Source organism: Urtica dioica, chromosome 8 (assembly GCF_054948205.1).
Source record: "Urtica dioica subsp. dioica isolate 48M chromosome 8, U.dioica_male_clone48M_v1_H2, whole genome shotgun sequence".
Lineage (NCBI taxonomy): Eukaryota > Viridiplantae > Streptophyta > Magnoliopsida > Rosales > Urticaceae > Urtica > Urtica dioica.
In genome coordinates this window covers 3,543,062-3,559,965 of record NC_142763.1, presented here as the reverse complement: position 1 = coordinate 3,559,965, position 16,904 = coordinate 3,543,062, and the positions used below count along the sequence as shown (strand labels likewise).

The 16,904-nt window shown below is 33.6% G+C and overlaps 2 protein-coding genes and 1 long non-coding RNA gene across 3 annotated transcripts; 2 read left to right on the top strand and 1 right to left on the bottom strand.

Annotated features, from left to right (window-relative positions):
• Positions 1-436: 436 nt before the first annotated feature.
• Positions 437-11,514, bottom strand: LOC149387345 (auxin-responsive protein SAUR20-like). The gene is made up of 2 exons (XM_089623998.1): positions 10,903-11,514; positions 437-503 (listed from the first exon to the last, which is right to left on the bottom strand). The coding sequence occupies exon 1, from the start codon at positions 11,364-11,366 to the stop codon at positions 11,079-11,081; it is 288 nt and encodes a 95-aa protein (XP_089480124.1). The 5' UTR covers positions 11,367-11,514; the 3' UTR covers positions 437-503; positions 10,903-11,078.
• On the top strand, positions 4,928-5,895 carry LOC149387346 (uncharacterized). The gene is made up of 2 exons (XR_016300799.1): positions 4,928-5,142; positions 5,325-5,895. It is a non-coding gene; the product is annotated as an uncharacterized LOC149387346 (long non-coding RNA).
• Positions 11,515-13,914: 2,400 nt separating the features above from the next.
• LOC149387344 (uncharacterized) lies at positions 13,915-16,683 on the top strand. Its single transcript, XM_089624047.1, has 3 exons — positions 13,915-14,270; positions 15,648-16,430; positions 16,538-16,683. The coding sequence occupies exons 1-3, from the start codon at positions 14,261-14,263 to the stop codon at positions 16,567-16,569; spliced, it is 825 nt and encodes a 274-aa protein (XP_089480173.1). The 5' UTR covers positions 13,915-14,260; the 3' UTR covers positions 16,570-16,683.
• The last annotated feature ends 221 nt before the right edge of the window (positions 16,684-16,904 follow it).

Sequence of the window (16,904 nt, the reverse complement as noted above, 5' to 3'; positions counted from 1 at the left end):
GAGTTACCTACATAAGAAAAGACTTCCGCCATAATTTCTAAATTTATATATGTACCCGGATTAGTATTTTTTTATAATTAGTTAAGTCAACCAATGTATTATAACTTATTTTATACGAAGTTACTATTAAAATATCAAGCGCTCAAGTGAAGGTCAACAAATTTTCAAGTTATTTAAGTCTTACCGTGTTTAATGTTAAAAGGTTTAATTATCATTTATTACCAAAAATATTCTAGCACAAACAATATACCGTGGCTCCAGCCACATAAATAATCGATGAGAAAATTAAGGCCCAAGAATTTTACTCATATATGCTTTACACTAACAAAGTTCAACCCGAGATCAGAAGCTCATAGCCAATTTTTATTAAATGTAAACCCACTACAAATAAAAAATAAAAATCAAACTTGTGATAGGTTGATCTGTTAGAGCACCGTTTTCTTTGAACTTGTTTTTCTGTCATTACTTATTATAAACAAACCCTTTCTCGTTTGTATTTACACCTTTCATTTCTAAACAAACCCTTCTCACAAACGGCAGACCTAAACATTATTGATTTTCTAGAGAACCACTAAGCATATATGTATACCAACTCTCTTTTTTTTTCTTCGCTAAAAACCCTCGGTCAAAATTTTGTACACAAAAACACTTCTTAACAATTTGAATCAGCTGCGAAAGCGAGACGTAAGGTCAACGAAGATGTCTTCGCTGCATGGGATCGTGAGACCAGCCCATCGGATAGTGATATCCGTACTCATCCACGGCTTGGCTAAGCAAAACCCTAAATTCGCTGCAGTTCAAGTAAGACACCGGAATCACGAAATGTTTCTTCTCAGCTTCTCCAACGTAAACCGTGCAATGACCCTTCGCACAGGATTATCACCAGCGTAATTAGCATTATTACTGCTAAAATTCCCAATTTTGAAATCCAAACCAATTGCCTAACTCTCAAATTTTCAATTTTAAAATATAAATAGCCTTAAATTGAAATTAAATAATGAAATTCATATATTTTCCAAGAGGTAACTTCATTCCGTGTTCGAATTACAACTCTAAATCATGGATTCTTTGTGTTCTTCACAATTAAGATACTGTTGTTTATTTTTTTAGTTTTTAAATAAATTATATAGATGACGCAAATGAATAAAGATAATTGGTGTTTACATATAAATATTATAGTCAATATCAATTAAAAAAAAGTCAATAAAAAGAAGATTTGTGGTACTGTTGTCTATTTCAGGGTATAATTTCGTTATTTTAGTTCCCTTAAAATAATAGCCAAATTATCGTTTTTATAAATAGCTCATATTATTTTGGGTTCCAAAATTGCGCTTATATACATTTCCCAATTGATTCACCAAACCGTACCTAAAAATTCGGTCGAGTCGCCGCGTCGTCTTCCGACGTCGAGTCCAATCTCAGATCTAGAATTTACCGATCTTAAATCCGGAATCTCCGACCAAAATAGCCAGTTCGAGCTCCATGAATGACGATATTTCTGATCCTCTCTGCGCACGCAAAGTACAACAACAAATGGGCGACCATAGCCAGGCTGCTCAACGACCGTACAACCAACACCATCAAGAACTACTAGAACTCGAGTCTCAAGAGAAAGCACCGATCTCCATCGCCGCCATCTCCGGCGAAGCTCATCGTCGTACATCCACCGGAAAACAACTCGGATGCGTCAGAGACAAGAGCAATCTCGGCCGGTTCTTACTTTCCTCATTTGTAGGAGCAGAGCGAAGAGTATGAAAATCCGTCGACGAGCCTCAATCTCTCTATGCCTGGAGAGTTGGCATCGCCCTCAAGCAGAAGCTCTAGGGTTTGGCTTGTGGTTAATTTTATGGTTATATATGAAAATTGGTGATTTGTGACATTTTTTTTTAATTTTTATATGATTTACTTTGTCTTTGCTCCAGCGTAGAAGGCCAACATGATCGACGATCGGAGGAATTCGAGCTCCGAGGAGAATGAGGGAGAGAAGGACGGCGATAGTTAATCTAGTTAATTGTGAAGGTTAATTTGATTAATTGTACCGATCCGGCCGTTCGAAGGTTGTAAATCCAGTTTTGTGTATTAACTGTGACGATCTTCCTCCGAAAACGATCTCAAACATTGGCGAGTCCCACAGTTGCATGCGCCGATCCGGTCGTTCGAAGGTCGCAAATCTTGTTATGCGTATAAACTTTGATAGTTAATCCGATTAACTGTGAACATTAATTGGATTAACTCTGCGTAGGTTAATCTAATCGCTACTCCGTCCGATGAGGATTACGAATTCGGGCTTCTCGGAGGCGAAAAAGGACTACACCTCACTCTGGCGAGTCAGGTCGAGCTCTGTGTGAGTTCGGAGTAAGATGTTTAGAAGTCTAGGGTTTCGAGCTTCCGTACAATGGTGGAACTGACATGGCCGTAGTGTCCGACGATGAAGACCTTCGATGATTTGTCAATGAGAAATGATTGGGAGTCGAAGTTTGTGGCACAAAAATTGTTTGGAGGGGTATAATAAGAATATGATATTGTTTGTTAGTGAATTTGACTAATTACCCAATTAAACTCATAATTGAGCTATAATTTTAAAAGAGAGGTTTAATTTGGACTAAATAGCTAATCCGATCCGCTCTTAATTTAATTGTAGTATTTCAATATACTTTCTCACAAACATATATATATATATATATATATATATATATATATATATGTACATACAAGCAGTATGTCCATCACGTTGCTGCAGAATAATTAATATATTTTAGTGTGGAAGAATAAATATATAAAGACATGTCCAAAAATATAAAAATCTGATTTTTTTTTTATATAAAGTACGTATTTTAAAAACATTTTTATCCTTTTGATAAAAAAATAAAATAAAAATGAGTACGAATGAGCAATGTTTTGTTTTGTTAGAGAGGATGCTTCATCTCTTATATATATATATATATATATATATATATATATATATATATATATATATATATATATTATATAAGCAATATATGTCCCGCGTGTTATTGCGGAATAATTAATATATTTTAGTATGAAAGAAGAAATATATAGAGATATGTCCATAAATATTTAGATTTGAAAAAAAATGTATTTAAAATTTTTTGAAAACATTTTTATCTTTCTAATGAAAAAAAATCGGTATGAATGAACACTATTTGAGTTTAGGGTCCAATTTTTTTTTTAAAGTTCTTAAAAAAAATATTTAAAAAAAAAAAACATTGTTTCTCTCCTTTATAATATATAAAGGATTGAATGCTAAAAGCCAAATGTAGTGGCGGTTTTATTTTATGCCAAAATTACAAAATAATACAGATTGAGACTCCATTGTTGAATTTGAAGCTTTGAATGATTGCTCTTCTTCTTAATTATTTGCTTTTTTATGAGAATATAATATATATTATTACCTATCATAAATTATTAAATTTAACGTCTAGCTAATATAAATATATATATATATATATATATATATATATATATATATATATATATATATATATATATATATATAAGAAGGACCTTGAAATTAGGGTGACATAAAAAAACAGGTAAAACTGTAAATCGGACCGAACCGTTGATTTTTAGACTGTTGATCCAGTTTTAAAGGGTTTGAACTTTTAAACGGTCCGGTCCGGTCCGGTGTAGAAAGTCTAAACCGCGGTTTAGACCGGACCGGACCGGTTAGTATATAAATAACAAAATTAATAAAAAAAAATATGTCTAAAACCGGACCGGTACTTATTATTTAATAAAAATCGGTTTAGACCGGACCGGACCGGTTAGTATATAAATAACAAAATTAATAAAAAAAAAATATGTCTAAAACCGGACCGGTTATTATTTAATAAAAATCTAAATAAAAATAGTCTAAAATAAAATGGTCCGGTTTAAAATGGTCTAACGGTCTAAAACGGTTTAAACCAGACCGGACCGTTTTAACCGGTTCGGTCCGGTCCGGTTTTTTTTTCTTATTTGGTCCGGTCCGATTTAATTTTTTTTAAACCGTTTAAACCGGTTCGGTTTGATATTTTTTTTACCGGTTTTAGACCGGACCGGATCGTGCATACCTCTATTTAGAATATGACAAATCATCAATTCCACCGAGAGAAATAAGAAAAGACCGCGTAACATAATCTAATTACTAATTCTATGGCACATTAAAATGGAAGTTGTGGGTCCAACCTAATCACCACTAAACAAAATATAAAAAAAAACTTTAAAATAAATTTCAACAAACATCTGAATGAAAATTAATTAAAAAACTTTTGAACTACCGGATAGGCGACAGTTTGTTTCTTATTCTTAAGTTGATTAAAAATATTTTTTTTGGAACTTAACAAAGTATTATGTACACAATCAAACACTAAAGCAAGTATCTCATTTTACTTTTATTCCCTGCAAAAATAAGCATCTCTATGTTTTTATTTGGTCTTAATAATTTTCTCCACTAATAGTTGATTTTGATTATTAAACGTGCGACTTATGGTTAACCAATTACCCCCCGCTATATTTTTGCTTTCTAGGCAAACAAATATCTTTAAAATAAATTCCGGTTAGATTTTTAGTGGAAACATGCTTTAAAACGAGAACTTTCTAGACTATAATATTTACCATCTAAATAAAAATATATGTACCACGTGCAAAAAAAAAAAAAAAAAGAGTAGGCATATGACTTATCTAAACCATCCACGTTAAAATTCTAATTTAATTATCGGATGATTAAAAAAATAGTTGAAAATTTAACCTAGACGTACCTGGCTATATTTTCATTTTTAAATGATTATACTATAATTTTAATTGAGAACAACTATTTTAAACAAATTCATAAAATAAAATGGATACCCGAAGAGAATGAAACCTTTCCCTTTACAAAATAAGAAGTCGACAGTTGAATGAAATCACTATAAAATCCAAGGTCCAAGCTTATCTTATGAATGTAGAATAGACAGATTCATAATTATTGTATAAATAAAGTATAATTAAATTATAAGAGGGCAGGGACTTTATTCCTTCCCTATAAATGCTCTATTGCTCGGCCGACAATTTCCACTCAACTACACTTGTAAAAATCAAAGAAAAAAGTCCTCTAGGATGAAATCTGCTTGTGCCATTCTAGTTCTTCTCTCGCTTCTCCTAGTAAGCATTTTCTTACCACCTTCTAATTTTTTTTCTTCAAGACAAACCACCTTCTAATTACTATACTTGTAGTAATATTTTAAGATCATCAGATCAAATTGACATTTATGATTGTGAAAATAATTAGCCAACTTAAAATAGTTTATATAGTTTTTATTATTTTTCTTTCCTTTATTTTGTAGTTTGGAAGTACTTGGACAGAATCAAGAGTGTTTCTTTCAAATGATGGGTTCAAGCAAAGCTTCCTTGAAAGATAACGGCGGTTGGGAAACACTTCAAGATTCTATCAAAGATAACGGCGCTTGGTCAACATTTAATCAAGATTTTATAAAAGATAACGGCGCTTGGTCAACATTTGATCAAAATTCTATAAAAGATAATGCCTTTTGGGTGATATTGGCTCAAGAATCCAAACCAAATTAAAGGAAAGCAAAGGCTTGAGTTGAGAATATGTCACAACACAATGTTTCCTAAAAATGCTTGGTTATCTATGTTCTATCCAAGCTTGGTTCTATCTTTGTGAGTTCGGTTGTTGTTTTATGTGTTTTGTGAGAGAGTCTGCTTATATGAGTTCGTTATGGGTTTGTAAGAACTTGCACAAAAGGAAAGGAAAGGAAAAAAAAAGAGAGATATAACTTGGGTTGTAAGAAAATCTATGGACTTGTCGAGTAGTTGCACTTATGTGCAGGCTGCTTATGTGTGTGTTCATCTCCCTAATTTATTTTAATATCAGACAGCTAAGCCTTTTGAAAATTTCTGGTGATATTTTCAAAGAAATAGAGTGATAAATATTTAGCAGAGTTTTTTTAGCCGATTTATAGGTCTAAATGAAGAATTTTTTCATGCGTTAAAGTATATAAGATGGGGATTGGGGCAGAGTATGCCGTTTAAATTTTTCATCCGTAACTTTCATTTACAAGTATTGTACACTCAAATAAAATAGGTTAGACTATTATTGACACCGATTATAATTAAAATACTGAGATTTGTAACTAATTAGGTCACTTTAAACATGTGATTTTGGATCTAGCCTATGTTTGATAATTTTTAGGGATATAGCCAAATGATTTATGTGTCAATAATTAAGGTCTTATTTGCCCTTATATATTAATAAATTCGTCACTTTCTCTCTCCTATTTTTTTTCAAATAATTTTTGTTTCCATCAAAACTTCAAAAATTCGTATATTTCTCATACGAACTCGAAATTGAGTGATTTCAAATCTTACAAATTCGTGGCGTCGATATCTTCAAAAATAGACCCATTGTGTTTGATGAAAAATTATGTTCCATTTATTTTTTTTGATAATTTCAAAAAATTTCAGTTATTTCTATATTTAAAGTAGTAACGTGATTTTTCTACATCTATGCTATTAAACATTATTTTTCATCAAACACAATTGATCTATTTTTGAAGATCTCGGTGTCACGAATCCGTAGGATTTGGAATCACTCAATTTCGAGTTCATATGAGATAGATATGGTTTTTTGAATTTTTTATGTTAAAAAAAAAGTGTAGGAAAAAAATAGGAGAGGGAAAATTACGAATTTATTAATAAATAATGGTAAATAAGATCTTAATTATTGTCACATAATCATGTTAGCTATTTCCCTAAAAGTTGTGAAATATCGGCTAAAAACAAATTTAATAGTTTTATTTTGACAATTTCGCTACAATGCCCAATGATTGGTCCATGCGTGGATTACTCATCTTGTTTTGTTTATACTTTTCTCGCTCATCATTAGCTCATCTCCACAAAAATAAAAATAAAAAGTATGTGTTTCTTTTAAACAACTATAATGATGAATGTGGATGAGCAGCGTCGATGACAAGACTGTTGAATTACTATTGTCTCTACGGAAGAAAATACTTCCGCTATAATTTCTAAATGAGATTTGTTAAGAACTAGCCTGATTATAAGGAGTAATTTAAAATTATAGCCAATCTATTAACTTATTTAAAACAATAGCCAATGTGAAATTCAGTTACCAAAAATACCCCCACCACCATCGTCCAAATCAGTTTTCCCAAATCAGCTCGTCCACAAACCTCGTCAAAGATTCTCTCTTCCCATCTCTCTCTCTCTCTCTCTCTCTCTCTCTCTCTCTCTCTCTCTCTCTCTCTCTCTCTCTCTCTTTTCTCCTCTGCCACGACTCGTCGGAAATTCTCTCTTTCCATCGCTCTCCTTTTTTCTCCTCTGCTACGCCTCGTCGGAGATTCTCTCCGGCGATTCCGACGGCGACGATGCTCTCATCAGGCAGGTCGTGGACTCCGACGGCTTGGTAGACGAGCACCACCACTTCCCGCTCTTCACGAAGCGGTTCGGGAAGACCTACGCAACTCCAAACGAGCACAGCCAAGACTCCGCCGAGCTTCCTATTCGCATGTCGTTGCCGATTCGTACAAAACTCTGAGGATCGAACACGACGCTTCTGTATCGGAGGTCAAAAAGGCCTTTCGAAAGCCAGTCCTTCAGGTTCGATCTCAGTCCTTTTTTTTTCTTTTCTTGATTTCGCCTAAAAGATTCGAATCATCTAGGGTTCTTCGGAGACTAATTTCTGGCGGCGGCGCTCGCGGCGCTGGATCCGAGGCCGCTTCCCAGCGGAGGCGTTTCTCGAGCGTCAAGGAGAGCCCCACGGAGCGGACGCCGAGTGACTTCATCACCTCGATGGCGGCGATTCCCGCGCAGTCTCACAGCGGGTTTCGGCTGAGCTTGGCGGCGTGGTCGCCACTGATTCTGGCTATGGAGACATCGCCGGGGTGGACCTTCGGGTCCACGGTGAGGGAGACGAAGTCGCCGAGGCAGTCCACGGCGCAGCCACCAAGTCCCCACTCTCCTCTAGCCGATGTGCCTCCTAGCTCAAGCTCAAGATCGTCGCGCGCCTCGTCCTCGCGATTCCTAGATCTAGACCTAGGAATCGCGCCCGATCTGGCGCGCTCGCTTGTGGTTGCTCGAATCTGCACTTCCCAGCCCTCGCCGGACACGATCTCCTTCGCTCACGCCACCAATCGCTCCGACGCGGCTTGCTCCCAGCCTTTGCCGATCATCGGTTCCGTCGCGTGCACTCTCGGTCGATCTGGCCTTAAAATTTGTTTGATTCGCTGATCTGTTTGAACGCATTGATTGACTGAAGCTCTAATTTACTTCTGTAGTTAATCTGATTAACTAACCTATAATCAAGCTAATTTTCACAAATTGTTGGTAAATATATTAGTTAATCTAGTTTACTAAGTAAGTTAATCTGATCTGTTGGTAAATATGTTAGTTAATCTAGTTTACTAAGTAAGTTAACCTGATTAACTAACCTGGAATTAAGCAAATGTTTAAATCGGTTGGTAGATATGATAGTTAATCTAGTTTACTAAGTAAGTTAATCTGATTAACTAACCTAGAATCAAGTTAATCTTCAGGATCGGTTGGTAAATATGTATTCTATTTATACGTTGTTGTGGGGTTTAAAGCTTAGGTCATCCCTTCCGATCAACATTTCCTTCACCTTCCTCTCCATCTTCTGCGTGAGTTTGTAGTTCTTATAGACGTTGTAGTGATTTGAACGGAGAGCCGTGTCGACGAGCTCGAGACCTTCACGGAGGGTTTAGGAGAACCTGTCGAGCTGAGATTGCCGGAACTCCGAGAGCTCGACGCCGGAGAACTTGATCTCCTGTATGATTGGGAAGGTCTTAGCGATGGAGGCATGGAAGTTCTCGACGATGGACTTGCGGAAGTAGGACTTGCGAAAGTAGGATTTACTGTTATATTTACCATAGAAAATAATGATTTACTCAATGGTTAATATGATTTACTGTCGGATTTTTAGTTCTCGATTATTCACGGAATTAATTAGTAAATCGTATTTACTGTTAGATTAACTAGTCATATTTACCATATAAACGAATGATTTACTCAATGGTTAATATGATTTACTGTCGGATTTTTAGTCCACGATTGTTCACGGAAATAATTAGTAAATCGTATTTACTGTTAGATTAACTAGTCATATTTACCATAGAAACGAGTGATTTACTCAATGGTTAATATGATTTACTGTCGAATTGTTAGTCCTCGATTGTTCACGGAAATAGTTAGTAAATCATATTTACCGTTAGATTAACTAGTCATCATCTCTGATACTTTTCCTGTTAGATTAACTACAAAATGTTACGGTAAATAAAATTTACTTTTGTTCTTGTTATGGTAAATAAGATTTACTGTTGTTCTTATTACGGTAAATAAAATTTATTATTTTCTTGTTACGGTAAATAAGATTTACTATTGTTCTTGTTACGGTAAATAAGATTTACTATTATTCTTGTTACGACAAATAAGATTTAATGTAGTTTTTGTTATTGTTAATTAGATTTACTAATTTTTTTTTGTTATGGATGATATTATTTACTATGATAGTTAATAATATTAACCTAAGGGTATAATTGGAATATTGGAATGTTGTCATGATAAATTGACTATTTTCCTAAATATGTTAATAATTTGGCTATAATTTTAAAGTAGGGGTGTCATTTTGGCTAGTTCTTTAGCCGGCCCTTTCTAAATTTATATTTGTACCTACCGAGATTAGTATCTTTTATAATTAGTTAAGTCAACCAATGTATTATAACTTATTTTATATGAAGTTACTATTAGAATATCAAACGCTCAAGTCAAGGTGAACAAATTTTCAAGTTATTAAAGTTTTACCGTGTTTAATGTTAAAAGGTTTAATTTTCATTTATTACAAAAAAAAAATATTCTAGCACAAAAACAATATACCGTGGCTCCAGCCACATAAATAATCGATGAGAAAATTAAAGACCAATAATTTTACTCATATTCGGACCAAACAATGTTCTGCGTTATGCTTTACATGATAACAAAATTCAATCCGAGATTAGAAGCTCATAGACAATTTTAATTTTCTCTCTTTAATTTTTTCTCAAAATTGTTCAATATGTTTTTCTCCTCTTTTCTTTCTCCCACCCACTCTTTCTCTCCCTCTCTCTTTCTCTCGTGGATATTCTATAGCCACAAACCCACCCTCGAACTTAGGAGTTAAGAGTGATTTTTCGTTACGTACTTGACAAACTCGAGGTTTCCAATCAATGAAGTTTTAGTTTGGGGACCAAACATTGTCTGGCTTGTAATTATATACCCTAAAAATGTTTCCGAATCAAGAAACTTATTTCAATGAGAGGGTCATTTTTTTTGTCACATACTCACATAAGGCTTCTCTCCAAGATATCCTAGCTTTCTTGTTCATGCACAAATAATATGATTTTCTTGCATTTACATTTTTCCATATTTCTTTCTCTCATTGATTTGAGTTGTATCTATGGTCTCAAATTTTATTGTATATGCTTAGAAGGTTTTTTTTTAAATTTTTTTTATTTAAGATGTCATAATAGGTTTTTTTTAATTTTTAATTTTATTTTTAAGATGTCATAATAGGATTAAGATATTTAGAGTAGATTTCTAAGAGTATAACTACACAACTAACTGGTTTATTCTTTCTAGCTATATTAATTTACAAATGGTTATTGTTAAGCTAAAAGCTAAGCTAAACTTGTTTTTTTTTTACAAATTACATCCTAATCCTAATATCTAGGCTTACTTTAGAATCAGAGACCAATATCAGTTCTGGATTTAATTAAATGTAGTAAACCCACTAAAATAAAAATCAAACTTGTGATAGGCTGATCTCTTAGAACACCGTTTTCTTTGGACTTGTTTTTCTGTCATAAAACCCTTTCTCGTTTGTATTTACACCTTTCATTTCTAAACAAACCCTTCTCGCAAACGGTATTTGATACCTAAACATTATTGATGTTCTAGAGAACCATTAAGCATATATGTATACCAACTCTTTTTTTTTTCTTCGCTAAAAACCCTCAGTCAAAATTTTGTACACAAAAACAAACAAAAACACTACTTAACAATTTGAATCAGCTGCGAAAGCGAGACGTAAGGTCGACGAAGATGTCTTCGCTGCATGGGATCGTGAGACCGCCCATCGGATGGTGATATCCGTACTCATCCACGGCTCGGCTAAGCAAAACCCTAAATTCGCTGCGGTTTAAGTAAGACACCGGAATCACGAAACGTTTCTTCTCAGCTTCTCCGACGTAAACCGCGCAATGACCCTTCGGGACGGGATTATCACCCGCGTAATTACCATTATTACTGCTCAAATTATTTGTAGACTTCCTAAGAAATTGCAACCGAATCGCCATAGTAGTTTAGTACGTACGTATAGTAGTGATTAGATATTTTGTTATAAGCTTCTCTAGATAGGTTTTTTTTTTTCTTCTTCTTCTTCTTCTTGTGTCTTAGGATAACTATTGAGCGTTTGTGTGTGTATATATAGATGATTTGGGTTCATGGTTGATTTGTTGTATAAGCGTATGAGATATCACAAAAAAATGTCTTGATCCAATTCACCAATGATTCAATGGAGATTAAAGCAAGTTGTCATTTCGTACTCATGCAAGGACAAACACTATACCCCACGTCGCTTTTTCAAAAGCCGTATTAAATTAGGAGTCCACTAAATTCGTTGTTGTCAAAGCTGATCGACGTCAAAAGTAACGGCCTTTCTTTTAAGTAAAATAAGAAAAAGAAAAAGATAAAGGAAGAAGAGGCAATATTTGTGCTTCTATGAGTGTCTTCTTTCTTTCTTTTACCAGTGGATATACATTATCGATCCAACTTGCACATTATTATAATTAACAATAATATATCCCTAGTCACGGAAGTGGGTGTCCACGTCGTTGTTTCTTCTTCGCTGACGACGATAAAGCAAGATTGGATGATCAACGCATGCAATGGTGGGACCGTACTTATCCCTTTCAGTTTTTAATTCTTTTGACAATTCGACGATAAGATTTCATTTTTTTTTTCGTAGAATTTATTGATAGTATACTAACATTTTAAATGGTTAGTGGCCTTGAAAATTAGCTTTCAGTAGGGGGCGAGGGGAGGGGTTTATTTTTTGGCACCATTTTACGGATCGTATCACTGCAACAACAACAAAAAAAGTAATTTTGTTTTTACTTTATTTCTGTCATTTTATAAAATAACAACTTGAAAGGGTATTTTAAAGAAAAATAACGACTTGATAGTTTTTATGTGTAAGCTATTGCATGTTAGCTAATCACCATTTTTTTCTTCTTTTTAAATTCAGTTTTATTTAGGAATTTGATTGGAATTACGTGTACAAGTATAAGATACAGATAGGTTGGCAAAGTAACCAGCCAACTGCTATGTGCCATGTTATCTACGCTCTCATAGCTTTATTATTAGAACGATGACATTTCGTTTTTTTTTCTTCTCTCTATGTTTTTTTTTCCTTTACATTACCATACGAACATAGATAAAAGAAAAAGATTTAGACGCAATGTTTCAATTAATTTCATTTAAATTTACGTTTTGTTAGTTACATTGTAACATACTTCAATATCACAATTTAACCATACAGAGTCTCACATTCACAGAGACAAGCAAGCCAAAAAGAGAGGTGATTTATTAATTATTTCTTAGAGAAGACGGTTAGGCTTGCTTTTCACGAACTATTATGGACAATTCTCTCTTCCAAAACTATATATTTAAACGGGCGTATTTTTCATTTACCAACTATATATTTCTCCAATTACAAAGCGTACTACAGAGAGTATCTCACAATATTTATTTAAATGTTGTTAAGCCTACTTTTTACTCACTCTTATGCATATTATTTGTTTTAATTGACTTGTTATATATATATGTATATATATATATATATATATATATATATATATATTCAGCCCCACTAATTTGATTTCCAGCTCTAAAATAAATAATTTTATCTCCGAATTAAAACACACACATACACACACGTATATATCTACAATGCATGGAGATAAATTATGGAGCAATAAAAACAAGACACGCGTAAATAATTATTTAAGATTTTTAAAGATATGATATAAGGGATATTCCAAGGGATCACATGGACTGTCGGCAAAAAAGCGTCGCGACAAAGTATGATGCGACTCTCTGTACGGGAAGTTGTGAGTCTTTGGTTGATGCTGAAAAACTCCATTAATGTTAAAAGCACCGTACTAATATATTATTTTAACCTGATATAATAACTGAATTCATATAGCCCGAAATTACTAGCAACTGAATTCATATGGATTAGTTTCAATAAGAGAACTAATAGCGTAGTACTAGTACTTTAGATTTTTCCCCTATGAACGCCACCTCTGTATAATGGACTTGTTAAATAATAAACATCTTCTAGCAAGAGTAATCTAATTTATTCATACGCTTGTGTGTTAAGCCATTTTTTAAAAAAATATTATAGTCATACGTTTGTGTGTTAGGCCATTCCCATCGCTCCCTCTAAAGTCTAAACTAAAGAATATTCGAACATGTATTTTAGAGTGAGTGGGAAATCGCCAACGTCCTCGTACGTTCATTTTCTTTGACGATATCATGATAACTTATTTCATATTAGATAGGAGAAAATAAAGTAAATAATTTACAAATATGTATATTAAAAATCCAACACCATACACGTGTACACACACATTTATAGTCGTGGAAGCTTTGCTGGTCGTTGTACTCATCCGTACGTACGTCAAATTAAGGCAGCACATCAACTATATTGCCACTTGGACAATTAATAGATATTACATTCCAACAGACTCGATAATTGAGCATCATTATTCGCATTCCATGTCTGGTCGTGATTTGTAACAACAAAAAACGACAACGGGCAATAATTTATTTACATGAAATGTAAGATATAATTAACGTATATAGAATATACATATACATTAATATCGTATATTCAATATATTCTATATTAAGGAATACGTTATGATATAATCTCATAATAATGGTCTATTAAATCAAACGAAATAATATCCAATTAATGTCTCATTTCCGTTTTACTTTGATGGGAAAGAATTCGGGTTATAAATTGAGACCGATCGTTTTGGTCCCTAAGCCTTTTAATCTCATTCATAAACACACACCATCTAGTTCGAGGTTATTTTCGGTTTAGAAGAGCAAAACGACGTTCCTTGACGCCGGCGAAGCCATTCCGAGTCACCGATAAAGCTCCGACGATTTTCCGATAACAATGGCCGGAGGTAAACGCTTGATCCATTTAGCTTCCGCTTTTGGGTTCATGTTTCTAATCATATATGTTCGGATTAGAGACTATTATTTCTAACATTTGGTATCAGAGCCACCATATAACCTCTACCTTGTTTTTGAAATTTTCCATATTCTTGTGTGTTTATGTTTTGCGTTTTTTGACGTCGAAATGTTAATATTATTATGGAAATCTTTTGGAAAATTGTTTTGTGATTCTTTTGGCTTTTGAATCGCTTAATTTGATGCTAAAATGAGGGAAAACCAGTCGGATCTTGAAACGGGTCTCAACCGGGTCGAAAATAACCCATCTAGAGGTTGAAGACGATTGAAAATGACATGTCGTTTTTGTTGTGACAATTCTGTGTCGTTTTCATATAACTGTCGTTTTACTTCTCTGTCTTTATTTATTTATTTTTCTGGGCCTTTTATCAAGTTTAGTTTTGGGCCTTTATTTCAGATAGTTAAATGGATTATACTGATGCTTTGGTTTCTAACGTGCATATGCATATGCGATATCACTTTTCTTTGGGTGTGGCATATATATTGGGCCCACAGATTCTTATTTTGTTTTAAAATTTGAATATGTTTATATAAATTATTAAACAATGGTTTCCACTCTCTTTCTATTGTAGTGCGTATATATATATATATATATATATATATATATATATATATATATATATGTGTATTGGCTGTGGTATATATAAGGTATATATATATTTATTTAGAATATACCTTATGAGAATATTTTTTGGGAGAATAGAATAAATAATCTTGATATATGCTATTCAATTTTTATTTGCATTATAAAGGTATTTTGTGCAAGTATTAAGTTTAATTTATATTGTGTTTGTATGTCATTTATTTAGAAATTATATGATGTATAATTTTATTATTATTTGAGACACACATATAATATTTAGCAATGACTAGCACAATATTACTTATTTTAGTCTTTATTTTATTGTTTGTGATTTATATGGTCTTAATTAATTAAAGAATAGCCACAGCATCTTTAATTAATTTAGATTGTATATTTAGAATTAATGTCACATAAAACAATAATTGTGGTTAATCATATGCTATATTATGAAATCTACCCACAGGAATTTTATAATATTTGTATGATTAATTAGGATAAAATATCAAATTATATTTCCTAATTAACCCACAGGTATTAGGAAAAGGAACATAGTTTGATAGTTTTATCATAATCGTGTGAATCTAACTGAATTAGAATTTTAGCCCACAGGCAAATTTTATGTCTCTAGATTCATTAAGTACATGTTTTGCATTGGTAAATCATGATATAGTTAATTTCTTCAAAAAACATAATTCTTACAAGCATGTTTAATTTCTATAAATTGCAGCTAGTCAAACTGTTAGTTACTCTGATGTTAAGTGCGATGTCCCCGAACTCAAAGGGGACAACTTTAAGGTTTGGAAAGAAAGAGTTCTCCTTCAGTTGGGATGGATGGATATTGACTATGCCATAAGGAAGCCTGAACCCCCTAAAATCACTGAGAAAAGTACCCCTGATCAGGTTGATCTTTATGAAAAGTGGGAGCGATCTAATCGCCTCTGCGTTATGTTCATAAAGACCAAAGTATCTGCTGGGGTTAGGGGTTCAATTGAGGAATATGACAATGTTCGTCTCTTAATGAAAGCAATTGACGATCAATTTGTCACTTCAGATAAGGCTTTGGCAAGTACTCTCATCATGCAGTTCTCATCCATTAAGCTCACTGGAATAGGAGGTATGCGTGATCATATCATGCGTATGAGGGATATTGCGGCTCAATTAAAGACGCTGGAAGTTGAAATGTCTGAAACCTTTCTGGTTCACTTCATTCTGTGCACTCTGCCCCAACAATATGGTCCATTTAAGATTTCTTATAACACACATAAGGATAAATGGTCAATTAATGAACTCATGACCATGTGTGTTCAAGAGGAGCATAGGTTGGCTATGGAACAGGGTGAGAAAGTGAATCTGACTTTCTCCGAAAGGAAGAAGAAAGATCGTGCCAAAGGCAAAGGCAAGCTCTCTGTCAAACCGGACATTAAGAAAGAGTCAAAGTGTTTCTTTTGCAAGAAGAAAGGACACATGAAGAAAGATTGCTCTAAGTTCCAGAATTGGCTTGAGAAGAAAGGTATTCAATTTTCGTTTGTATGTTATGAATCAAATCTAACTGATGTTGGTCATAATACTTGGTGGATTGACTCTGGTTCTACAATCCATGTTTCAAATACCTTGCAGGGTATGCAAAACCTACGGAAGCCAGTGGGTAGTGAGTGCTATATCCTCTCAGGAGGGAAGATGAGCTCACATGTGGAGGCTGTTGGTTCTTGCAATTTGGTTTTGAGTACTGGTTTTATTTTGCATTTAGAAAAGACCTTTTATGTTCCTAGTTTTTCAAGGAATTTAATTTCAGTTTCGAGACTAGTACCCTTTGGTTTTGGTTTTAACTTTTTGGATGATGGTTTTACATTATTAAATAAATCTAAAACTGTTGGTTATGGTACATTGTCTCATGATGGTCTTTATTCTGTTACTTTGCAAAATAATACTGCTTATAACTCTTTGAATGTTACTGCTGGGTTGAAACGTTGTATTATGAATGAAA

Excerpts from the sequence above, each read along its gene's own strand:
- LOC149387345 (XM_089623998.1), bottom strand. The coding sequence starts at position 11,366 with ATGGCGATTCGGTTGCAATTTCTTAGGAAGTCTACAAATAATTTGAGC.
- LOC149387344 (XM_089624047.1), top strand. Across the intron at positions 16,431-16,537 it reads GAATTGGCTTGAGAAGAAAG|GGTATGCAAAACCTACGGAA; the intron begins GTATTCAATTTT and ends AATACCTTGCAG.